At 36.2% G+C, this 27,900-nt stretch overlaps 1 protein-coding gene across 2 annotated transcripts in view; it reads left to right on the plus strand.

Annotated features, from left to right (window-relative positions):
* The window catches only part of LOC150096991 (carbonic anhydrase 13-like), a 235,112-nt gene that overhangs the window by 124,468 nt on the left and 82,744 nt on the right, over positions 1–27,900 (plus strand). For both annotated transcript variants that reach the window (XM_090407994.1, XM_090407993.1), the window contains exon 4: positions 21,761–21,856. In XM_090407994.1, coding sequence (XP_090264120.1) covers positions 21,761–21,856 — 96 coding nt within the window. The remainder of the gene's footprint in view (positions 1–21,760; positions 21,857–27,900) is intronic.

The following is a 27,900-nucleotide window of genomic DNA, read 5'->3' on the forward strand; positions in this document are numbered from 1 at the left end:
GTGTACTATATCTGCCTTTCATTTTCTGGATTTTATCCCATACAATTTTTGGACTGGTCATTTGATTAATTGATGTACTAAATTGGATCCATGATTGTTTTTGACTCTGACATCTTGCATAACGTGCTTTGGCACGAGCACGCTTGAAAGTTATTAAATTTGATGTGGTTAGATATCTACAAAATATGCTCCATGCTCTGTGTTGATCGTTTGACATTCTGGGTTCCACCAAGGCTTTGGATAGACTGGGATGGAGGTTGTTGCTGCCTGGACAATGCATTCTGTTATATATTTTACAGCTTCATTGATAGGTATTTGACTGACGGCATCAGCATTAAATTTTGCAAGATAAGAGAAAGTGTTCCAGTCAGCCTGATCCATTTTCCATATAGGTATCTGTGTGGGTGAACATGGTTCCCGTGAAGGCATTGTACAAAGGACAGGAAAGTGATCACTTCCATATGTTCTCTTCAACATCCCACATGAGTAGTGGAAGAAGAAGGGGAACAGATTGTAAGATCAGTTGCAGAATATGAGCGGGTAGGCATATGGTAGAAAGTATTGAGTTTATTATTTAGAAGGGAAAGGTTATTATTATCAAGAATTTTTTCAATGATTCGACCTCGTCTATTAGTGTTGGCACTACCCCATAAAGTATTGTGACCATTAAAGTCACCCATCAAAAGTATAGGTTCAGGCAGTTACAAGATAAGGTTATCAAGATCAATTTCATTTAAATCAGCATTTGGTTGTAAATAAACTGAACATGCTGTAATCAGAAATCCCACGGAGAAGCGAATCGCTGCTGCTTCCAGAGAAGTATTAATTTGGACCTGATGGAAAGGAATATGACTGCCCACTAGGATAGCTACTCCTCCATGAGCAGGACCATCACCAATTCTATCCTTACGTACAATAGTGAAATTCCTAAAGGTACGATCCTCATTGGGTCTTAAGTAAGTTTCCTGTACACAGAAACAGAAAGAACAAGGAGTGACACAAAATCAGAATTACGTTCATTTACAAACAATAAAACTTTGTGCCTTAACTGAAATAACCTTTTTAGTACTTTGCCCCTCGAAAGCCAGCAAATTTCAGAATGAACCAAAATTTGTATGTATTCACTGCCCATTTCACGCGGTGTTATTTAATGGTCGAGCATTAATAAAATGAAGTAGCTTTACAGCGTTGTATAGCACAGTTTTAAATTTGGTGGCATTCCTTTGGAGGCCAACCTTTCCCTATGTATGAAACAATATACCTGATTCATATCTGGAGTCAAAGAAGTGGCTCCCACTTCCTTATCCATGAAAACAAGAAAGATTGCATGTCTGCTCTTCTTGGACTAACTTTCACCTCCGGCCTTTTCTAGCACAAAGATCATATTCACAGCCTTCTCAAACTCCATAAATTTGTGTCCTTTCCATTCAAGGAACTTCTCACTTGTACAACTAACACCTTATAAATCCCAAATTTACCTTGACATTTGGGTTGGTTTATCAATAATCTCCCTAAAAACACATTGCTATCCAAAAGCATAATTCACTTAATAAACAAACCCTCAATTATGCCTGCCTGTAAGGGCTCCAGCTCCATCCGAACAGAAGCTATGCATTTTTCCCACTGAATCCTTTTGTGTTTTATGTAATTATTGAGAGTGTGAAATATTTATTCTCCAGTTGTTCGGGATGACAAAGTTCTACAAAAGAGAATATCATCATGAATGTTGTTATCATGTGCATATCTTACTTAGCATTAATTGTGCATCATTTGTAACATTAGTAGTCTCGTCTATTTGTAACGCATAATAAGGGCTCTTCTTAACTCTTTCAATTAACTGAGATTCTACATCACCTGCCATATCATTAATTCTGTGACCGACAGTGTCATTTGAAAGAGGAATCAAATCAACATCTTTTAGTAACTTGTTGCCAAACATAGTTTTTACCACATCTTTTATAGCTGGAAGTAGTAAATTTTCCTTAATAGAATGAGGTTTCCCTGTTTTCACTATGTCCAAACTTAAGAGATAGGATGCTTCCAGTGCCTCGCTATTAATCGAACCCATGGCTGAAACTACATCTTTCCCATGATTTAATGTCACTAAGCATCACTGAAATTGACTTTTTTTTTTTTTTTCCCACATCACAATGTTTAGTTTCTAAATGTCGGAGTTTCTCAATTTTCATGCACTTGTTCGACAACACTTCGTTTACACGAAACACGTTGAGGTTCATTTTCATCTCCATGCCAAGTAAACCCGAATTCCAAATATGAACTGTTATATTTCCTACTATATTTTTTCTTTGAACTGCTTGTTTCTTCTACTTTGATAGTATCAGATTTACACGTGTATCACAATTAGGGTTAGCATCACCTGTTTCATCTGCTCTTCTTTTCAAAGTCCTAGTTCTAAGCCACTTTTCAATTATTAAAAAAAGGTTTCTGAAAAATACATAAATATATAAATACTGGGGTTAACTCACGGCACACTTTGCCCAAGTATCATTTAGCACTTCTGAAGGTATACTGAGCTTTGGTTGAAGGAGAGAAACCTTCAATAATAAAATTCAATAAACAACAAGCAATTAGTTGAAATGTGGATAACACATGTTCACTTCAAATTTGATAAAACAGCAAGGGAAGGCAGAAGCAATAAAACTATATTGTTGTCCACTTCACCCCTCTCATTGTTCTGCTGCTACAAATTATTGTATTGCTAGAGTGACAAGTAATAAAAGATGGGTGAAGTGAATAACAATATAGTTTTATTGCTTCTGCCTTTGAACATTCTGACGCTATTTGTTGTTGTTTTTTTAAGTCTCCATTTGATTTCAATAATTTTTACTTATTCAATTTTAATTTGTTTGGATAAATATATTTAAAAATATATTTATTTAATTAAAGTCTTTCTGCAGACCACCTGTCCCATCGTCATGGACCACAGGTTGAGAAACACTGATATATGCCATACCTTCTAATTTAATAGCTATAGTTCTTATATAAAAAAAAAACAGTCCTTACCCCCCTCTCGACCTTCTCCTCAGATTTTAGTAATGCTATCATCATCTGCTGTGTCTGAGGCTTCTGAAAAAATAGCCAGTCTTAAAGAAATAGTCTCTGCACAGCTTTCAAGTCCTCACTGAAAGCTTGCTGACCTTATACGCCTTATTAAAGATCATCTCCTCCCTCTCTCTGTGCATGGAATATACAAGTGCTTTGCAGGAACAAAGATCAGCCAATGTCCATATGGAAGAACACAAAACATCTGCAGTCAAAAGTGTCAACTGCTAAAATAGTCTTCTATAGCAGATAAAAAAGAAAAATTGCAGATTGAGTCAGGCTTAGCATATTAGGCCATTGTCATCACAGCCCAGCAAATTATCCTTATATAATTATAATTAATACCGTGCTAGAGAGGCCGGCCTGATTGACTGAGTGGTTAGCGTCTGCTCTCCAGCCATGAGGCTGCGGGTTCGAATCCCGCCATTGCAATGGATGTTTGTTATTGTCTTACAGAACTGTGTGGGAAGGGAATCTGTGACCCTACCACTTATTCTAGCAGATGACTTCATTACCAAAATCCTGTGAGGTACGGGAGTTACCATACAGCGTGTACGAACGTCAAATGTGAAAATTTTTATTTTTTTTATTCCTATCCTAATTTTACTCTCACGCATAGACCTACACTTTTTTTTTACCGTGTAGGCATTCGGAACCGAAATCCTACAGAATAGGCTGGTTACTCCTTATTCTTGGAAGTGTCTTATGACTGTAGCCTGTGTGCTCACAGGACTGGTTTGCTTGCTTGCAGGATGAAAAACCCCAAATAAACTGGGGAGAAATACCATGCTGCCCACGCCAAAGACCAGCTAACTTGGCTATGGCTGAGGAAAATCCTTGAGCTCTGCACGCCGTCGACAAGAATCGAACCTAGGACACTCCTCCTTTAGGCATATGGTTGCGAAGCATATAGCAACTCGGCTAACCGAGCGGACATTTTTTTATTAGGGAGATTAATCCTGTCTGTAGTCTGCTTTGTGCATGTTGATTGGAGATGTTTCCTGTTTTATATTCTTTGCAGAATACAACCCAAATTTTTGGAAAGAAAATTTAACTGGCTAATTCATCTTCAAGTACTCACTCTAGTGAGTGCAGGAATGGTGAAAGTGAGGTGCTGGATGTGGTCTTACTTCATGCAATATACTTCTGATATATACCTAGTCCTTGCCTTTCTTTCTTATCTCTTTTCCTTTCTCACTTTAGAGGTGATCTTTTTTTTTTCTTGCAGTGGAAATCTGCCTTCTCTCCCAAGGTTATGGCACTTCCTTATGAACAGAAGAAAGCAGTCACAGGATGCAATTAAATGTTACTGTTTTCAGAGCTGATATCTCCACAGAGTCCACTTAAGAGAGAGAACTATCTGAAGTGGTCAGTGCAAAAAGCATTACAGATATATCAAAAATTAATGTTAGAGCATTATTATAAACAGCAAAATTTAAACTGTTAGAAGAATAATTCAAAATTTTATTGGAGTATCCCAGTATTTTCATGATTAATCCTACTAATATTAGAACAAAAGAAGAAAAAATCACATCTTAAGATAATAAGTTTATGCACCAGATTTACTCTCATAGTATTGATGAATATGAGGAATTTCTCTCAAATCTACAAACAAAAATTAGTAATACCAATAGAAAAGACATGTTGGTAATAATGAGTGACTTTGATGCAAAAATATGCAGGTATTCCAAGGAGTAACGGGGAAATTTAAGATCAGAAAAAACGAGAATACACATGATGGGAAAACTAGACTATTGATTAATATCTTGGTCAACAAAAAATGGAAAAACCTTAAAATAGTTTCATGATCAAAATCTATATCAGCAAAAGTAAAGCTTAAATTCTAAACAGCCACCAATAGGTTTTGAAAGCTTGACAGCTCAAAATTATCAAATACACATTGCTTTAAAAGAAAAAAATATAAAATGATAGCATTAACTTTTGAAAACACAAATGAAAAGGAAAAAATTCAAGACTGAATGCAATAAAAGAAACATTACAGAAAAAAGATACCTAATGATTGAAAATAATAGACCTGTGGCATCAAAAGAAAAGCAACTTTCTGTTTAGAAGACATCTGAATTACTAAAAAAGTGCAAGCTGTTTAAAAAATGAACTTGCTAATGTAGAGAAGCAGAATTAAATTGGATAAATCCAAAAAAGCAGATATGTTGAAATGCAAGTATCCATCATAATACAAAATTAGTATATCGCAATAAAAGAACTTTCAAAAATACACAAACCTATACCACTAAAAATGAAAGATAAGAGGCAGTCTGGTAAGTGAAGATGAAATTTGTCTATACTATTTTAAACACACTTTTGGAGAAGTAACTCCAAAAATTATGAGCAAAAAAAGTTTCCCAGAAGTGAGGAAATCCTAGAAATGTTAGATGGAAATGGAAGCTCTGATCAGGCAAATGAAAACAGATTAAGTGCTGGATAGAGATAAAATGATAGTTTTGTAAGTATGGAGGAGAAACAGCAAATCATAATTTAGTACAGATATTCAACAAAAGCATAGGTTCTGGATAAATTCCTAATGACTAGAAATTGAAAAGAATAATACCCATATATTAAAAAGGCTATATTTAGGAATGTGCAAGTTATCCACCAGCAACCTTATTAAGTCGCACAGTTTCTTTGTATCCTCAAGGGGTGTTCGGGCTACTATGACAGCACTACATGATTAAGTAGCGTTTACATTATTATTATTATTAAATAGCTTACATTATTATTATTAACCTCCTATCCACAATTTTCCTCCAAATGAGTGCTGCTTATCAGCACTCAAATATTGTCATATCTAACATTTTATGCTTCCAAGGCACTTCTGATTAAATGATCCACCTAGACCTTAGTCTTCCTCAAGGTCTCTTTGCTACCATCTTGGCATCATGCACCTGTTTTGCTAACCTTTCCTCTCATCCATTCTATTTAAGTGGCCTTACAATCTTAGATTAGCTCTGTTTACACATTCTTGAATGCTCACAGTGTCAAGTTCTTTTTTAATATCTTAATTTTACTGATTCTGCCATCTGTTCCCTCCCTTAATTTTTCTCAGAATTCTTATATCCATGATCTCTAGCCTTTGATCAAGTGCTTTATTACTAACCCAGCTATCAGACCTATAACTTAACTGGTTTGAACAGTCTTGTACTGCTATTTTGGTATTTTGTCTTATTTCTCTTATTCCATATAAATTTATTTAGCTGGCTACCCACCATATTCTGTTGTCTATTTCCAGATTTAACCTGCCATCTTCACTAAAAAAACTGGGCCTAAATAGCTGTGCCAAATATTTTACTTGTTCTATAGCAGTGTTTCTCAAAGTGTGGTACACGTGCCTACGGGGGTACGTGGCAATTTTCAGCTATGCATCATTAACGCCTACTCAAATTGCGAGTTACTATTGTCCCGACATGAACGTCGGGACAATTATAACTTGGTCTCTGCTGTAAATAACACGCCCTCTGCAACAGCTACCATACTGCAGACACACACGAAAAACAATTTGTTTTATTATGTCCCTGAATAAGGTACAGAGACATTTGCAGGCTGTATGATATATTTCTCAACAAATAGTGCAATTAGAAACAATTGGGATAAAAACATCACTAATTAATGAATCGCATGTCCCATCCCACAGAAACTGCTGTATAGACTCAAACAAAACCTATGTTGCACTGGCAACATATGGTTTTGTTTGACACCACCCCGTTCGTGAACGTGTTAAAACTAAGAAATATATAGTGAATGTGTTTCTGATATTATGGAATTCAGTTGAAGAGAATTAGCATTTCAACTCAATTGTTAAAATGAGAGCCAACTCAATTGTCAGCTTGCTTTTGTCTTTGGATTACGTGATCTTTTGTTAATACCACACCAGTCACATTGTTAGATCTGAAACGGACGACCTCATTCTAAATGACGTCACCTTTCCAGAGTCTAACAGAAGATATCCATTAAATGAGCATACTTATCATTTTGGCACAATTTAACTGTCTTAAAAGAAATAACTGGCAAATTAGAATAAGAACTGTTTGTATTGTAGTTAGTGTGTTTGTACTTTATTGTAACTGTAAGTCAAACAAAAAAGGACTCGCATGAGAGTAATTATCAGTGAATTTCTACACGTGAAAGAATGCCAATAATTCGGTAAGAAGGGGCAAAGGTCGCCCAATACCACAATAGCAACATAAGTGCCCGTGGGTGCTACCTCTGAGAAAACATCAAGACGCATGCATTCCTGGAATTGGAAAACCCCGTATGAGGAATGATGAAGTTACCCAGTCGGGGACGAATCGAAAAGGCAAAAGGAGAAATTAAACTCGAAAGGTGGCACTCATGGGGAGTGTATAAAACCTGCAACACAGAATTGAAACTCCCTGTTTCAATTCTGTGTTTGTTTCTGTATTCTCACCGTGTGCTTCGAGTGGTCATTGTGTTTCAGTTCTGATCTTCGAGAAATCCCAGTATGGCACCGCCACAGAACACGGCAAATTTTGAGCACAGGCCGTTGGTAAGAAATGGCATCGACGTAAATCCTTAGTAAAGAAACCGAGCACCCGATCCAGGGAGAGCACGCGATTCCCACGTGGCAACAGAACCAAGGCAGCCAGAACCTCACAAGAAGGATGAACGGAGAAAATCCAGGAAGAACCTAAGAGTAGATAAGTACTTTTTCATATACTTGCCCTTTAGAGAACTTGACTAACAGAAACGGAAGAAAGTGTATCTCGAATTTATGATAAGGATAAGCATGAAGGATTAATATAGGGTTTCTCAAACTTTTTCTACGACGGAACACTTCACAAATCCCTTGAAATGTTCACGGAACACCTTGGTTATTTGGTAATGTATTAATTAATAAATAATTAGTAATTTAGCTTATTTTATTGTTAATTAATAACTGATAATTAAGCTTTAAGAAAAAAACAATTTATTGTCAAATGTTAATTAGTAAAAACAAAACACATAAAAATAGTAAAACACGTATATTGCAAATTAAGTTCTTAATGACTCCGATGTTTTGGGGTCTTTGAATTACAAATTCTTTTGATATCAGGCACAATATTAGAAAGTTGAATTCTCATATTTGGTGTAGCATAGAGTCTGTTCCTGGACTTTGATTTGGTTGCAGCATAATATGAAAATCCTGCCTCGCATAAATATGTCGTTGCAAAAGGAAGTAAAACAAGAATAGCTAGTTTTGACACGCTGGGGTACTCTTCTGTCAAATTTGTCCAGAAATCATTTATAGCAGTTCCTTGTATTTTTTTTTAAATCAGAGTCACTAGTTAAGTCAATTAGATTTTCACAATCGTTTGTGCTGAGGCCTGCTGGCTTAGCTGTCACTGTAAATGGATTCAGAGCAGGAATTGTCCTCATTGGATTTTGGAAAATATAGCAAAAGGGTTGATTGCAAGTCATCAAGTGTTCTAAAATTACGTTAGATACTTCATTAACTTCAGAATTTATTTCAGTCAAACATTCATGCAAGGTGGGAAAACAATCAAAATTATTCTGTTCAAATCCAAAATTGCAACTGCCTATCAAAAGATGAAATTTTTTCTCTTTTATTAAAAATTGTAATATTCTTTCCTTGTAATGATAAGTTAATTTCATTGCACCTTGTAAAAATATCTGTCAGATACACAACTCATCAACCATGAAGAATTTCTTAATAATTCAATATAATTTTGTCCTAAATTATGTAACATCAAGAAGACCATTAAGACTCACTACGAAGTTCAAAAAGCCTCAATAATGCTTTTCCTCCGGATAGCCATCTCACTTCAGTATGTAATAAAAGTGCGTTATATTCACTACCCATTTGATCGCACAAAATTTTAAATAATCTGGATTGAAGTGGTCGAGATTTTACATAGTTTATCATTTCTACGGCTTCATCCAAAATAGTTTTTAAATATGTTGGAATTCTTTTTGTTACTAATGCTTGTCTATGCAAAACACAATAACTTTTGGTGACTCTTGTAGCTACTTGCAGGATACATGTTACAACTCCCTTCATCTTTCCTACCATTGCTTGAGCACCATCTGTACAAATATCAATACACTTCTCACAACTGATTTCCTGTTTTGTAATATAATTATTAATAGAGTTGAATATATCTTCTCTGGTACTTTTTTCTTGTAGATATTCACACATGAGTAAATCTTCAATACTTTTAGCAAATATGTAACGAACAAACACTAGTAATACAGAGAATCCTGTGATATCTGTAATTCATCCATTTGCAACAAATATTCACTGCAAAGTCTAAGTCGATGAATTAGCTCTTTTTCTGTCAGCAGAAAGATCTTTGATGCGGCGTGAAACAGTATCTTTTGATAATTGGACTACATCCAATTTTTTTTTAGCAACCTGTTTGTTTAACATGCATGAAACAATGTCTTTCACACAAGACTTAGTGAGCGTCTCACTAATTGTATGAGCTTCACCATGAAGTGCAATGCGGTAACTCAAGTGAAAAGACACCTCTGTTGTATTTTCAGTTGTAGCAATTGTAGCCATTTGAAGTTTAGATTTTTCTAGCGAGTCACGTCGTCTCTTTAAAAAAATGTATAACTTTTCCTTTGTAATCAGTGTGTTTCAAAGTGCCTACAAAGTTTAGCTGGAGCCAAAGAACTGTTTACTAGCATTTTATTACATAAAACACACATTGCATCAGGAGCATGTGTATTGCCAATACCCATAAATCCATAATTTAAATAACTTTCATGGTCTGTTCTTAGATGACTTGTTCTTTAGTATTAACTTTTGAAGAAGCCACAGTTTGCAATTCCATATCTTCTCCAGTCATACGAGTAGATGTGTCAGCAGAAGTACTTACTCCTCCTTGTGTTAAAGTTCCTGTCTTTAAACAAGAATCCATGAGTATTTTTTCAGTAATATTCAAATTCCAATATTTGCCAGAGCTATAATAAAAACAAATAGAATTGTGTTGTAAAGTTTACAACACAATTCTATGTGTTGTATTCACAATACAATTCAACACAAATTTAGTATGAAGAACAATGAGATTATAAATAAGAAATGTCGAATAATATAATATAAAATTAAATGAATAATGCAAAATAGTAAAAAAAAAAGACTGCAACACACAAAAGTAAATATGAATTGTAACAATACTTGATTTTTACATTATTTGATACTAAACTGTATCAAATAATGTAAAAGCAATTCTAATAAGAATGATTTGATAAAATGTTCAGTAACAAAAATTAAACAGTTTGAAATAAATCAGATTAATTATAAAATTAGTTAAAAGCGTAAGAATTATTTTTTTAAAAGCCTACTCCCTATATACGGGAATAAAAAGGCGTTAGCTGGGTTTTTTTTCTGAAGGCCTGGTCCCAACAAATTTACTCGTAAATACCTTTCCAAAATTTTTTAAAGTTCATACATTAACATAAGTATTAATAATTAATTATGGCATAATCATAAAGAGTATTAGTACACTTATGTATACGGTGTGGCATGTTGACTAATATAAATTACATTTAAATTAGTTATCAATCACTGGACTAATAAAAATCTTGTAGCATGTCGTAGTTTCTTCAGGAAAACATCATTAAATTAATTTGTGCTGATTTTCATTGACCTATCCCATTCTGATCATCAAATATATTTATAATATTATTATAAGTACTTATGAGTGAATACAGACTTTTTCTCCTGTGTGCTGGTAGATCTCCAGGATGTATTTGTACATCCTGGAGATCTTTGTAGGCTTGAGGTGGATGACTCACTATCTGTTCCGTCACAAACACCTTCAATAAGAGATTTCTTAATACCAAAATTAAACAGTGCCTTGTCTCTTATTCATATTAGATTTTAACTCTGTATTCCTATTACTTTTAAAAAAAATCACGGCACTCAACAAGTTACGAAACAAGTACTTTCACCCTACGATACGAACTTGCGAATAAAGTATTCAGTATTAATAGATTTGAGAACCGGATACAGACAACCTTGATCTTCAATTTCAGGGGGAAAATTTTCTTTATACTTCCTTGCTGATTGGTCACTGACATTTGCAACGCAGATGTTATTTCGTTCAGTTTTGAGAACATGCTGCCCATTGTTGTAATCGGCTTGCAGGCAATTTTTATGATCGGTCATAAACGGCGGTATTCTCTTTCCCAATTGTTGAAAGATTTCAATGTGGGAAAATTAACGATAATTCATGAATATTTCCATGTTTAAAAATATGCTGCCTGGTCAATGACATTTGCTACACAGATGTCATTTCCTTTAGGTTTGAGAACAGAGGATATAACACCAATTGTTGTAATGGGCTTGCAGGCAATTTTTATGACCCGTCATAAACAGCGGCATTCCCATTTCCAAATATTGAAAGGTTTCGATGTGTGAAAATTAACAATACACAGATGTTATTAGGTGTTCTGGGTCTGAGTTTTTCGACATATTCACTAATATTATTCTCCTCAGAATATTTTAACTATAAAATATTTATTCATGAAAAATGCTTAGAAAACTAAAATGACAAATTCCAGAACTTCTTGCAGAACACCTATTCACCTTCCATGGAACACTAGTGTTCTGCAGAACACAGTTTGAGAAACTCTGGATTAATATATGTGTGTATGACTCTATACCATTAAAACTGAATTCTGAGAACTATTAACTTACTAGAGATTCTGTCGTGACCTACTCGAGGGAGATCAATAATGTGCCAAATACCTAGCTGGCTCGTATTAAGTTGTAAACCAAATATTTGATAAGTTGAAGGAATAGTGTTTTAAAGATTAAGAAATCCATGTCCATCTAAGAATGAGAGAGTGAGAGAAACACTAGAGTTTTAATCTAGCATTAATATCAATTTTGTCTTTGTATTGTAATTAATTATGAATTCATTAAATTTGTATGTTACCTTTCATGCTTGTTTTTTCTGACCATGTTGACTGACTTAGACCCTTCATAAAAATACGAACCTGGTGATCATATACGTGCACGTGGACATTCTAAGTAAGAAAGGAAAAGGGGCATGACTGCAAACAGACTAGAAAACCTATGGCTTCTGATTTCAAGTGAATTATATTAGTAGCATCTGATACTCTATAACCATCCTAGGCCGAGTTTGACTCTGTCCTTAAAGCCCAGGCTGGCGCAGGAAATAAATTTGTCTGAGCGAATGTGGATGATTTATAGAGATCAGGGAATAAGTATATCCTGGGGGCCCAAAATTTAGAGATTGTCAGATTAGCAGTAAGATCATATACTCAAGTGTTAGGCAGACAATTTAGGGATATATAAGGGTCAAGGATAGCAGACAGAGGCCAACTTATATATTAAGGTAAAGGAAAGATTAGTGACCACTAAATCAAATAGCATTGGTCAACAGGGAGATAATACCAGATGTAACAACATGCATGCAGGTCCTCATAGTCTGCTCTATTTCTACTGGCCTACAATTGCTGTCTGTTTTGCTCTCTGCTTTCACTTCTCATTAGTCATTTGGGAAGAATTGTTCATTATGTATCTCAACTTTTGTAAATTACTGGTAATTTTTACTTGAAATAATGGGAAAGAAGATGACGCTATTTGGGTAGATGACTTTGACGATGCACACAAGGAAACCGCTCTCAAGGCCGGAAGTAGTGATGGCGAATAGAAGCTTCTTGGTAGGTCATACCCATTCTCAATTTTTTCTGAAAACTTTAGTTTCCAAAAATCCCCACATATATCTTGCTCCACTATTTTTTGCTTTAATATTGGTAAAAATGTAAGTGCATTTTTTACCAATATAAAAAATTAAATATGGTAATTTTTTTAGCTTTCAAATGCATAAGTATGGATCATTGGTTAAAGACTGGATTTATACACAAAAGAGAGCAATATAGCAGATACAAGTAGCTGTAAGCTACAAGAAAACTTTGATATTGTATTCCTCTCATTGATAATAAATTATTTAAATTAAGTAAAAATTTATATATAGTGTATTTATAAATTTTGTTCTATTTAAAATAAATCATATTTTTTGTTTACATGTACATCTAAATTCAAATAGACATTTACAATGAAATATACTTTAGCATTCATTTTAAAAATTTATGGAATTTACAATGGTGTTAAAATACTTCTTTATTATCCCGACGTTTCGATCTTCACATCAAGATCATCATCTGGAGCATACATCAATACACAAGACAAACTGAGTTACATTATTAACTGTAAGCTAAAGAATCAATGCTTTGATCACATGTTATTCTACTGGCATGACCTCTAGTGAAAAAAAAAAAAATTACAAATTACATCAAGCTAAATTCTATTTATAATGACAGGAATAAACATTCTTTCAGATTGTTTTCTTTTAGAAACAGCAATGTCCTATTCTTAGTATTACAATTCTTATTTTTGCTTTTAAGATACTGGATTTTTTACATTCCTGTTTACAGTTGTTCTTAGTGAGGAACTTTCCGTGGGTTGAATATATACTTTCCATATGTGTGGGATTTTTTGATCATCATTATTGTTCAGATTGAGGTGGTTGATAATAATTTCGCATGCTTCCTTAAATTTCCGTTCATACCATGTTTTAGTGTTATTGTTTGATCCTGTGTAGTTGGAAAGGATGCAGCCATTCTTGTTGGTGCTTCTACAATTTCAAGCAGGGTGTTTGGTGTTTAAATCCCCAGCAATAATGATGGGTATAGTTCGCCCACCGATTAAAGGTCCCTCGACACTTCTGCGCATGTCAGAAAAAGGAGAATCCATTCTGATAATAGGGTAATCAATCTGTCTTCTGGGATGTGTTTGTTTATTATTACAGGTTGGAAAACTTAGCTTTTCTTTTAAGAACATTGTAGTTTTTAAAGTGTAACTATTTTGTTTGTATAACAGTTGGAAAAATGTACGTAGAGTATTAACAAAATTAAAAAAAGGTATAACATAAAACAAAAATTTAACTAAGTTTATTTTTAAGAAAGTTTTCTATGAAATAAAAATAATTATACAGAAAAACAGAATTTTTTTTTCAATTGAACTTAGATATTCTCAACTTACAGTTGAGAGAACTGAGACTTCAATGTCCTAAACCGATTTAATTATTTATGACTTGTTGTGACTCTATTAACAAACCCATGCAAAAAAAGGTTGGAAAAAAATACCATTATCAAATCCTTTTAATCTTCATAGTCATCTGAATCGGTGTCCGAATCGCCATCACTTTCACTTAAACTGATCACCAAAGTTTCACATAATTCTTCGATAATTCCATCTCTGTCCCAGTACATATTTTCCAATGAGGTGACACAAAAGCAATATTTTCCCCTGTTTTTTATTATTACTATTATTACGGGCAACTCCAGGGAGTCATTAGACTCATCGAGGGAGGCCCCAAATCATATTCATCACAACTATTCGACATTCATACAGTATTTATCATACCTCGCCTTAAACTCATTCACTGTCACAGCATCCACCACAGACTCAGGGAGCGCATTCCACTCATTCACTACTCTAAAAGTAAAGAACCCAGCTCTAACACCTTTACTAACCACACTTTTGCCCAGTTTCCATGGATGTCCCCTAGTCCTCCCACAACCAGCCCTGTTCTCAAAAATATCTTCTGAATTAATTTTATAGAAACCCTTCAGTAATTTGAATGTCTCAATCATATCTCCCCTCCTCCGCCTATCAACCAATTTTTGCAACCCACAAATCCTCAACCTGTTCTCATACGGTTCATTCCACAGACCTGCTATCATCTTGGTCACTCGCCTCTGGATCCTCTCCACCTCCTCCCCATCAAGAAGAAACCTAGGTGACCAAATCTGAGCACAGTAGTCGAGATGGGGTCTTATCAAGGCTCGATACAGAGGAACAATAACCTGCTTGTCAACGTATTCTTCAGCAACCAAGTGATTTGATGAGCTGATTTGGCCACTTTTGCAATGTCCCCTAAATTTCAATTCCTTATCCACCAACACTCCTAAATCTCGTGCTTCATCAATTTCCTGGAGCACAGTTCCACCAATGCAGTAAACTGCCGCCAATCTTTTCACCCCAAAATGCATAACCTTACATTTTGCCACATTAAATTGACATCCATTCTCCTTAGCCCAGACCTCCAATCTATCCAAATCATCCTGCAAAATTTTGACGTCATCTGCATTCACTATTGCCCTACCCAACTTCGCATCATCCGCAAACAAATGAACTGTTCCTCTCAGATCCTTTCCTATATCATTTATGAACAAATTAAACAGCAGTGGTCCAAGAACAGATCCTTGTGGCACACCACTAGTCACAGGCCGTCTTGTGGACTCTACTCCTGAGTAAACCACTCTCTGATATCTCTCCGTCAACCACCCTCCTATCCATCTCACCAACCCTATGTCCATTCCCATATGCTGCAATTTACTGATTAGAATTCCATGTGGTATCCTGTCAAAGGCCTTAGCAAGGTCCAGTAGAATCACTGTAAACCCATTATCCTTATCCAGTTCAGCCGTCACTGTGTTATAATACATGAGCAAGTTACTGAGGCATGACCTACCCTTCACAAAACCATGCTGTCCCCGATACAGTATCCCATTTTCTTCTATCCAATCTTGTATTTTCCTCTTGACTATTTTCTCTAAGAGGACCTTTATAATGATTCCTGTTATGCTGATTGGCCGGTAATTTTCAACAGCAGCCTTGGAACCACCTTTGTGCAGTGGAACTATTTTCCCCTCTTTCCACCCCCTTGGGACTGACCCAGTCCTGAGGCTCAAATTAAACAAAATGGTCAAGGACACTGACAATTCTTTGGCCGCTTCACGTACGACACAAGCTGGTATACCATCCAATCCCACAGATGTATTGACATTGAGGTTCTGTAATAGACTAGTTACCTCTACTTCATTCATCACAATTCCAGTATAAGCTGTTGGTTCTTCCATTCCTGCAAAGTCACCATCTGGATGATATACTCTTGCAAAGTGCTCGCTCAGTAATTCCACAATATTGACTGATTCGGTTACCTCCCTACCCTGAGCATTTTTTAAGATCATTCTACCATGAGCATTTTTCCTTTTGCTTGCAACATATTGAAAAAACTGTTTGGGATTCTCTTTAGCCTGCGTGGCCAATTTCCTTTCGTAATCTGCTTTTGCTTTTCTTACCACCCTTGTTACCATCCTGGCCTGAGCTTTATACTGTTCCTGCGCCTGATGGTCACCCTTCTCCTTAAATTCCCTCCACAATTGTTTCTTTTTTTGCAGCTCAAGCTTAATAGTGTTATTCATCCATTTAACCCCTACTTGATTTATTATTCGGGCTCTTGGTATACAGTCAACCATTGCCTCCTGCAAACAGTTCTTAACCACCTCCCATGCCCTATCAACATCCAGCCCTTGCAGTTTTACATGCCATGGCATTGAGCCAAGCACACACCTAAGCTTGTCATACTTACCAGCCCGGTAATTCCACATGTACCCTGTCTTAATTGTAAATTCGACTCCTTTAGCCACCTCCCAAGTCATGACCTTATGGTCACTCTCACCAATTGGTGGCAACATGGTCATGTTCGTTACAGCCACATTCTCAGTTGCAATTACTAGCTCCAGCACTCTCTGCCCCCCTGGTATTTTCCAATACATGTTGCCGTAGATAGTTGTCCCTTAATAACCGCATAAAATCCAATTCCTTCCTCCCATGTGCCCTTTCCTCTTTCCAGTCAATGTTACCATAATTGAAATCACCCATAATAATTACCCTCCTTCCACTCATTTCTTTTATTTGTTTATGCATACTATCCCCACCATCCACTCCATCACCCGGTCTATAGCAGCACCCAATTGTATATTTTGTTCTGCTAGATTCTATCTCACACCAAACAGCCTCAAATGTGCTTTTTTCCCCATCCTGCAGTTCAACTTCTATACTCCTTGGCTGAAGCTCATCAGCTATCATCAATAACACTCCTCCCCCCTTTTTATTCACCCTGTCACTCCTGAACACGCTATACCCATCTCATTCAATCCCACGCAATCAATCCCACTGGCTTTATCATCTTCTGTCAGCCATGTTTCACTAATACCGACAACCTGTGGCATGGAAGTGCCAACCATGGCCAAAAACTCTTCCTTCTTGTTCCTAATACTCCTGGCATTAGTGTACATGAATCGCAGAAGCCCATTTGTCCCATCCCTACTTTGATGCCTTATACTAACTATCCCATTCTGATTTGTTGTCCGTCGTACTCGCTCGGGCATAATATACTCATTCATACTTAACTGCCCCCCTAAAGTCTGCATATCTACTCCCCCGCTCTTAATAAATCTAGTTTCCCTGAGTCTGTACATCCACTTCCACATCATTCATCAACACTCTTTCAAGTATCCGTACACCAACTCCATTCAAATGTAACCCATCCATCTTATATAAGTCCTTTCGCCCATCGAACTCATTCCACACATCCACAAATTCCACACCACTCTCCATGCATAACCCATGCATAAAGTCATTGGCAATTATGGCCCTCCTTCTAAACACTTCGCAGTCATACCGCAGTAAGATACTCACCATCCTAACCCTCTCACTCTTCTCTTTTGCCACCTCAAACAACTCCCTCACATCCTCTATCATTTCCATTTTGTCCTCTTTCAAATCATTCGTTCCTGCCACGATTATCATCTCTTTCACCCTCTGTTTCTGCAGTCGAATAGATTCGCTGACGTCCTTTATGTTCGCACCCGGCTGGTACGACTTCGTTAAACTCTCAATTATTGCGCCTCTTAATAGCGAATCCCCATACAGCACTCGCTCCTTCATTTTATTGACGTTTACGAACATTCTATTATTTGCCGTCACAGACTTCCGCCGGTTATTTGTTGGTACGTTCAACACACATTTTTCCATACGCTCCAGTTGTCTTTTAGCTCTGTGTATTGCACCATTCAAACGGGCAATTTCGCTACTCGCATTTATCTCACCATTTTCATTATCGATCAAATCATCCATTCTTTCTATGTTTCTACCTTCATTTACACTTTCAGCGACGCTCTCACACCTATCTGGCACTACCACGCAATTCTCTAGCACACCGCCATTTTCTACAATCTGACTATCGTTAACGATATCACTCTTGACACACGAAACACGCTTGAAGTCCTCATTCTCTTTACACTTTCTACACGTATTAACTCCACTATCACTTTCTAACCAGACTCCTACTGCTCTTTGCAAGGCATACATCTCACAGACAGCACATTGCATAAATTAGTGTACATCAAAACTCTTAAACAAACATGGCGACCTGGCCGCCATTTTTTTCTTTATCGGTGCCATGTGTACGCTATCTTTTCTTAAAAATAATAATTAAAATAACAGAAAACATGCAAAAATTGCACAGACACACCAAGAAACAAAACGCAAACAATACTACTTAAAATTCTAGTAAAATATCTAATGTTAACACAAAATACTGCTCATCTTTTCAGGAGCTCTCGACAAGCCGACCTTTTTGAACTGTAATACTTTCAATCGCCTGTTCTGAAAGCTTAAAATGTTTCTACATGTCAACATCTCCAGTTACGTTGCAATGGCGAATGAAACTTTTCACTTCTGCCCAAACATACTCAATAGTATTAATATCACAATGATATGGTGGTAGCCTCAAAGCTAGAAATCCATGCTCCTTGAGCATCATGTCGAAATCCATGCTCCTTGAGCAGCACTCTTTTCTCGACCATGTAAAATTCGTGAATAGTTCTTTTTATAACGTCTACATTAAAATCATTCAAAGCTACGGTTTCGATGGTTTTCTTTACTCTGCCGCTTTTTTTTAGGAGATTTAAATTTTGGCTTACCTTCACCTTTAGATTCCCTATGAATTCTTTTAACAGTCGACCCCGATACGCCCGCAATTGCACTTGTACGTTTTACTTGAGAAAGGGGAACAAGGAGAACATTCTTTTTTGCAGAATGTCAGCACATTATTCAATATTCTTTTGCAGGAGCTACTGAAACGTTTAACAACAGAACTTGTTGACTGTACTGGATCCATCATACAAATTAATAATAAAAAAAAAATGCAAAAAAGGCAACAACAAAAATCAAGCTAGTACTAGTATAGCGACAGACAAGAAAGCACGTGATTTTGCATGTTGGCGAACAATTCATACATCCTTCATTTCTTTTTCCCCTTCAGCATGAATTGACTATTCTTAACAAAATACCAAGGAGAGATCTACGAACAGTGGGAGAACTATACTCTAACTCCTAAAATGGCATTTAGATCAGTGTGCAGTAGAGTTTTTAAGGGTGGATTGTAAGCTGAATACATTTTCAATCTGCCTTCAGAGCTGGTGAAAACTTCCATGCCTGTAATTTCAAGGTTAGTGGTTGGTGGGTTGTTCACAGAATGGTGCTTAATATAATTTTTAATGAAGATGGTAGTGCCACCGCCTCTGTAGATGGATCTGTCATTTCTGTACATTAGATAACCCTGTATTTTGGGGCTGTCTGAGGATCTAAGATGAGTTTCACTGATTAGTATAATATTTGGTTGGTATATGTAGGTGAAATCTTGTAGCTCCTGAATTTTGTTCCTTAAGCCATTTGTATTCCATGCAATGATCTGAAGGGAGGCTGGAATGAGTTTGTTTTTATTCATTTATGATTGCTGTGAGAATGGCCTGAGTTTCCCATAGGAATCTTTTAGTGAAGGTTGCTGAAGGGTTAGACAGGCTGAAATCTTGTAGCATGTTAGCTAGAGAGGACGTAAGAACTGCTGTCAGATTAGTAGGTGCTGTTAGCTGATTTTGTTTTGATGTTAGTTTGTTTTGTGTGGGCCACATCAGCATAACTTCTTGTTTGCCTTTGGCTTCCACTATCTTTGAAGGTCACCGACTGTTGAATATTCTTCTTTTCAGCCATTTTCTGTCCACTGCTGGACGAAGGCCTCCTCCAGTTCTTTCCACCCTTCTCTGTTCTTGGCAATGGTTGACCAATTTTCCCCAACAAAATTTACATCCTAAAAGAAGGTGGAGTGATGAATTCATCACTCCACCTTCTTTTAGTATGTCCTGGGCTTCGTTTCCCTTCTTTAGGAATCCAGTTCATTAGTATCGTGGTCCATCGCTCATCTTCTCATCTGGATACCAGCCATATTCTAGTCGCTTGTGGTGAAGAATGATGTCAGTGATGCGGAGTCTGGCTTCTTATCCAGGTGTTTTGCTTATCTTTTAATGTGATACCTAGCATCAACCTCTCTATTTTACTTTGAGTTGTTAATTTATTTGCCAGTGCTTTTGTTAGCGACCAAGTTTCACAACCATATGCGGTGTCTGGAAGTATACACTGGTTAAATGTCTTCCTTTTTAAACAGAGTGGGACATCATTGTTTTGAAAAATGCTTTTCAATTTTCTGAATGCACTCCAGACAAGTCTCCTGCTAATATTGCATACCATTTTTATTTTATTATATATATTTTGTAATTGATTATAAAATTCAATATTATCCTCTTCTCTTCTTCTGGGAAGAAGAGAAGAGGATAATACCCTTTTCTATTTTATTCTAGCTTCTATTATTTGTTCATTCTATAATTTATTATATTTTAACTGTTTTGCAAGGGAATTTTAAATCATAACACCTGCTTGTGCTCTTTGGTCTCTGTCAACTCCACTGTATATTTTATTATTATTTAACACCTTCAGGGAGTCGAAAGACTCATTGAGGGATGGTACCTACTCTACAAGTCTGTCTCCACCAACAAACTGCAACCACACCAATGCCGTCTATCACCCACCACCACTGGTATTTTCAGACAATCACAAACATTCATGTCCTCAGCTAACTACTCAGCCAACCAGGCTGGAGTTTACGTTATTAAGTTACATTAAAATTTTCAGTTCCTTTTTAATTTCTTTTTTGTTTCTGTGATTATTGCTAATTTGAAATTTCTTTCATTTAATATTTGATCTAATTCTATTTCTTGCATTCCAGTTTGCTATATGTAACATATTTTGTCTTTTCCATTCCAGAGTTGTTTCCATAGATTCATTTTGATTATCTTTCTCTTTTGGCTTAAAAGTAGAATAATATTCTCCATGTCAGGTGACTAGCCTGGCTATAGATAGTCCAGTGGTATGGCTACTACCTTAAGGCTCCTGGATTATCCTACTTCCTAATTAAACCCGAAGGAGGAATAGGGTATTTGAAGGGAAAGAGTAGATCTTAGAGGGGACATAGATATGAGCCAGAAATGGGAAGACCCTATAGCCTTAGTACTGTAATAGCATAAATTATAAATTGAGAAGAATTGACTGATAAGGACTTATAGGAAAGATTAAAGTGAGTGGATCTTCCTCAAAGTAGAGGAAGATGAGGATGGATCCAGCTAGAGGACCGTGGGAGTGCCACTTCCCTTTCAATCAAGATTATGGCCCTGTTGGTCCATTAGTCCTTATTCAATATATTCAGATGCCTCTCTGGAGGTTACAGGGTCCCCCAAAAGATGTTTAATCTGTAGATTATCTTAACCTTTTCATGTGGGATGCACACAGGAGGGGGGATTAAATCCACATGAATGCTGTATAGTAACAATGACAAGTAGTTTGTGCTTTATTAATGGTACTCACTCTTTATGTCTGTTTATTTGATTTTTTGTCATTTAAGTAGAATAAGAAATTAAAGAAAAAAAACTCGCTATTTTTCAGCTCCATTTTGTGCACTGGAATGTGGACCTATATAATAGCGTTGAAGAAGCTATGTCTTCCAAACAAGGTCTAGCTGTCCTAGGAGTTTTTTTACAGGTAAATAAATATTTATAGTTAAAAAAAAAGCTGAGTGTAATATATTGTTATTACATTAAAATTCTTATTAAATCTTTGTCTGCTGCGCCTTTCTAAAATATTTACTGTCTTTACTTTTTATCTATTCTATCTATCTACTTCCTTACCTAAATTTATTCTTGCTCCCTTTTTCTGTAGCTAGATAGACCTCATGTAAATAAGTCTATCTAACGTAACAGTCCCTGAGCAGTCACGCAATATCAATTAAGAAATTTATTTATTCGTAACAACTGCACCACTTAATTGACCATTTTATGTTTGAAAGTCAGGGCGAGGAGAAAACAAAAATAAATTAATACTTCTATACAATTTCTTTACATGCAAGTTGTGGTTCGTAACTTTATTCTATTCCCGCAGGTTTGTTAATATTTTCGGATAGTGCATTGGTTAAGGAATGAGAACCAGGTAATAAAGGTTAATAAAAGAATTACTTAATCTAAAGCACTTTTACACACAAAGACAACTTGCTATCTAAACAGCAGAAACTATAGTGCGTTCACTGTCAGAACCTTATTGTACTTTGAACTAACAGTGTCTTTTATGACACCACTTGGCCTGCAAGCATGCATAAGTATTCCAAGAAAGATCACATTAACTTTCTTTCAACACATTCAGTACTTAATTGATACAATTTCAGATACTAACACAAGCAATTTATGAATTAGACATACTTAGCAATACATGTTCTTCCCTTATTCAAAATTCAATTTAACTGCCAGTTAACAAGTAACCTCTCTCAATCCTTGACTATTTCGAGGTACATTCATATGACATACTACAACAAAATAATGGCTTACTTGCTAACATTCTCGGGAGGAAAGTCCGGTTTACATTCCATAACACACGCTGAGACTGGAGCGTCTTCCATCTGGTTAATCTTGGAGAATTTTCCTTCGTCGGATGCACTGGGGTTCTGCAGGAGCCTAGAGAGAGCATCGGCGATGGGAAGAACAGTCCTCCTGGATTCAGGGAAGGAACCCCGTAGAACCGTAGGTGTAGAGCCAAGCAAGAGACCAAGGACTTAAAAGCCCAGAACCATATGCTGCATGCCTTTCAGTCCTTTGATCCTTCAGAAGCAATGAAGGAATTGACGTCATCGCTGGCCGCCAGACCTTACAATTTTGGTTGTATTAAGCTTTTAACAAACAAGTCTAAAGTGCTGGTGCATTCTAAGAGTAATTTATTCTTTTATATTTTTTCTTACTAAGCACATTTTTTTCTTATAATTTCAGACAAAAAAATTTGGAAAATCTTTAGCGAAAATTCTCTAAAAAAAATAATTTCTCAAGAGATTTTACAAAGGCCATCCTTTCCTCTAAAAAAAACTCGAAGGTTTTTTTGATTTTTTTTGATTTTGCATCCCTCATTCTCTGGGAGAACTTGACTAGTGCCATGTCTGTTTGAATCATGGAACTTGTAAATTATCCACGGAATCATGACTCTCTGAACAAGAACCTTTTTCTGCAAATTTTCCCAACACTCTTCTTTGATAAGAGAAGTTAGTCTTCATCTGGGTGAAGTGTTTTGAAGAATACTCTGTTCTTGGGAAGTTGATCACCCTCTCTTAATCTTTTCATATATATTCCTCAACTCAGGATCTCCCTTCTGAGCCTCTATAATATGGGACTTACCTCAGGTTTGGCGATGAGGAGATTTATATGTGACTTACCATAGTTTCAGCACTGCTTAGCTTGCCTATGTTACTGTCTTCCCATTTTACACGGTCAGCCAGTGCAACACTGGAAATGGCATATGATTCAGTATCCATTCCCTTTTTAGAGACTTCTGTTTACTATGGGAATAACGGAAGAGTCATTCGAGTCGACACTTGTCTTTATCTTTCTTTCTTTCTTTCTTTGCCGATTCATAATGTCTCTGCCTTTATTCACTGACTTGGTTCTTTTGTCAACTTTTACTGCCTGAGACCTAGGATTACTGCTGCCATTTTGTGCACGTTCAACTCCCATTAGGGAAATATTCCTTTTACGGAAATCACAGAAGAAGTTGCACTTCTGTAGAAAATTCAATCCCAAAATAATTTGAACGCTCGGATGAGAGGATTTAGGAAGAATTAACAATTTCTGGGAAACATTCAAATCAAACTCAGGTAGCTTAATGTCTATTTTAATCTTTCTCTTAGCACGTACTTCAGGAGATGTCTGTTAGCTTGATTAGCTTTCTCAGCTCTGTCATGTCATTTGTGATATGGGTACTTACTCTCTCTCTTGAAGAACGACTCGGTTGTAGCTGAGCCATGGGAACCAATATCCTGCTGGATACTGGGTCCCACATCTGGGACATTACAAGGTGTCCCTTCTACCAAGCCTTGAATGACTGTCAAAGAACTATCAGGTCTCTTTCTGATATAGTCTTTTTGTTTTCTCTGATCATCTTGAGACCATTTCTTATGAAACATGACATTTGAATTAAAACTCATTCCTCTAGAGGGTGAATTTCTTCTCATAAAGCAGTTATTAGCCAAATTACCTTGTTGCAGTTGTAACATTTAGGTGGCTTTCTTCTACCTTTCTCTTCGCTATCCCCCCCCCCTTCCTGACATGTATTAAATTTGGGACCATCATTTTGAGTTCACCTACTTCTTTGATAATGGCATCTAGTTGCTCCATTACTGGTTAATGTAACCTCTCTATTGCATGCTTAATAATCTTAATGACTCCATGTCAAAGGAATCAGTTAACTTAGGTTTGATGGTTAATTTTTCTTTGTCCACAACCTTAATATGAGTTTTATTCTTTAGGTCTAAGTCCTTTTCTTCCACTTCTCTTGGGGATTTTTCTTTCCATGTATCAAGTACTTTTTAGGGTTATGGGTGGAATCATCTACTTGTTGAATAGAGTGTACTTGTAGAGGCAGGATGTATATCACCGAGCCTCTCCTCTCCTCTCTGTCTCTGACTGTGAGGTAACACTCTTCCAAGTTCTTTATTTTCTTTTTATATGCTGTTTCTTTTAGTTCTTCCCTTAATCCCAATCGAAAGTGTTGAAAAACTGCCAAATCTAAATGCGGCTTATTCTCCTCAGAAACACTCGGACTACTTGCAAGCGTTAGCAATTTATTATAGAAGGCTGTAACACTTCCTTTGTTTCCTTTCTGCATTTCTGTAACTTCCAAAGATTGGGGTTTACATTCCTCACCTTGAAATATTGGGATATCAAAGTATCCTTAAACTAAACTTTGAATACTCTAACGTGTCTCTAAGAATACGTAAGTGTTTAAAAAGATCTTTGCTTTACCAGTCAGTTTGTTTCTTAGGAGAATATGTAACTGGAAGTCCATCCACCACCCAGTTTTTCTTAATTCCTCTACAAAACCAAACTAGGAATGAATGTCATCGTTATCGTCCCAAGAGAATGATGGAATAACAAGGTGAGGATTTACAGTCCTAAAGAACTCCTTGTCATCGATTCTTATGTCATTGCTAGTTAGCTTACAATCAGTAGTATCACAATTCATATAAATGCAATTTCAAATTGCAAAAAAAAAAAAAAAAAAAATGCTACTTGCTGAACTTTACCTGTTCCTTAAGCCAAAACTATCCTGCTGACTGTGCCATTGTAATATATTGTTGTTACATTACAATTCTTATTAAATCTTTATCTGCTGTACCTTTGTAAAATATTTCCTTTTATCTATTCTATCTATCTACTTCCTTACTTAAATTTATTCTTGCCCCCCCCCCTTTTTTTTCTGTAGCTAGATAGACCTCATGAAATAAGTCTATTTAACATAACAGTCCCTGAGCAATCGCTCAATATCAATTAAGAAATTTATTTATTCGTAACGACTGCACCACTTAATTGACCCTTTTATGTTTTGAAAGTCAGGGAGAGGAGAAAACAAAAATAAATTAATACTTCTATACAATTTCTTTACGTGCAAGTCGTGGCTCGTAACTTTATTCTATTCCCACAGGTTCATTAATATTTTTGGGATAGTGCATTGGCTAAGGAATGAGAACCTGGTAATTACAAAACAAAAACATAATAAATTTAGTTTAATCCTTTATCCAAGTGTGAGCAAACAAAGTTTGCACCTGAAAGTATCTTCAGGACTGGGGTAAGGTGGTGCAACACCAGGACGACTCCTTGCAAAGGTGGAGCAAGATACTAACACTCCTATCTCAGTATCTCCCATAATGCAAAACACATCTCCTTGAGGATATGTCTAATGTTATGCATTAAGAGACTCCTATAGGTACAGATGACCTTGCTAATGCTTCTGGCTGGTATCTCCACTTGGGCCTGGCTCCCACTGAAGAGACCTCAATAAAGGTCGAAACTAGTCTGGGTAGTGGCCCTTCTCTTAATGCATAACATTAGACATATCCGCAAGGAGATGTGTTTTGCATTATGGGAGATACTGAGATAGGAGTGTTAGTAGCTTGCTCCACCTTTGCAAGGAGTCGTCCTGGTGTTGCACCACCTTACCCCAGTCCTGAAGATACTTTCAGGCACAAACTTTGTTTGCTCACACTTGGATAAAGGATTAAACTAAATTTATTATCTAACCAAGTGAAAAATAAACTTTCAAAACAAAAACGTTTATTATCAAACTAAAGGATATGATACAAAGCACATAAAGGTTAATAAAAGAATTACTTAATCTAAAGCACTTTAACACAAAAAGACAACTTGCTATCTAAGCAGCTGAAACTATAGTGCTTTCACTATCAGAAAACTTATTGCACTTTGAACTAACAGTGTCTTCTATGACACCACTTGGTCTGCAAGCATGCATAAGTATTCCAAGAAAGATCACATTAACTTTCTTACAACACATTAATACTTAATTAATACAATTTCAGATACTAACACAAGCAATTTATGAATTAGACATACTTAGCAATACATGTTCTTCCCTTATTCAAAATTCAATTTAACTGCCAGTTAACAAGTAACCTCTCTCAATCCTTTACGATTTCAAGTTACATTCTTGGGAGGAAAGTCCAGTTCACATTCTGTAACACACATGGAGACTGGAGTGTCTTCTACCTGGTTAATCTTAGAGAGTTTTCCTTTCGAACGTGCTTGGGTTTTGCCATAGCTACCCAGAGCCTAGAGAGAGCATTGGCAGTGAAACATCTGGCGTCGGCAGTGGGAAGAACGATCCTCCTGGATTCAGGGAAGGAACCCCATGGAACCCTAGGTGAAGAACTAAGCAAGAGACCAAGGATCAAAAACCCCAGAACCACGTGCTGCATTGCCTTTTTGTTCTATTGTCAGTCCTTTGTTCTTAATTCAGAGTATTCCAAGATTAGCCAGAAGCAGTGAAGGAATTGACGTCATTGCTAGCCGCCAGTCCTTATTATTTTGGTTGTATTCAGTGCTAATCTGGCTTAACAACTATTAAGCTTTTACAAACAAGTCTAAAGTGCAGGTGCATTCTAAGAGTAATTTATTCTTTTATATTTTTAAATTCTACTAAGCACATTTTTTTCTTATAATTTCAGACAAAAAAATTGGAAAACTTCAGCGAAAATTCTCTAAAAAAATAATTTCTTGCGAGATTTTTTGTGAGTTAATTACAAATCAGTTTGAAGTAATATTTGAATCTCATTTTTGTTGTTGTAATATAAATTTTACGATTAAAAAAAGCTTAGTGAAGTACTATATATATATATATATATATATATATATATATATATATATATATATATATATATACACACACACACACACACACACACACACACACACACATGCCCTCTTTTTAAGACCCATTTCTTTTAATACAACCATGAAAGTGGAAAAGTTAGATTAGTGGAGTTTTTTGAGAAATTTGGAAATAATCGTGGATCAAAGAGGTGGGGGGGGGGGGGTGAATCTTACAACTTGGAATGTAACAGGACCTTTTTTAAAATAAATTACACACACACCTACTAAATACATGAGTTTAAATTATAATTACAAAAACAGACATTAGACAATAAGGAAGCATGGAAATGGAACAGCAGAGCTTGTTTGGATTCATAAATTTATTTCAAA

This window comes from Typopeltis vanoorti, chromosome 18, assembly GCF_054136105.1.
Source record: "Typopeltis vanoorti isolate ZY-2024b chromosome 18, IOZ_Tvanoo_1.0, whole genome shotgun sequence".
NCBI classification, from domain to species: Eukaryota; Metazoa; Arthropoda; class Arachnida; order Uropygi; family Thelyphonidae; genus Typopeltis; species Typopeltis vanoorti.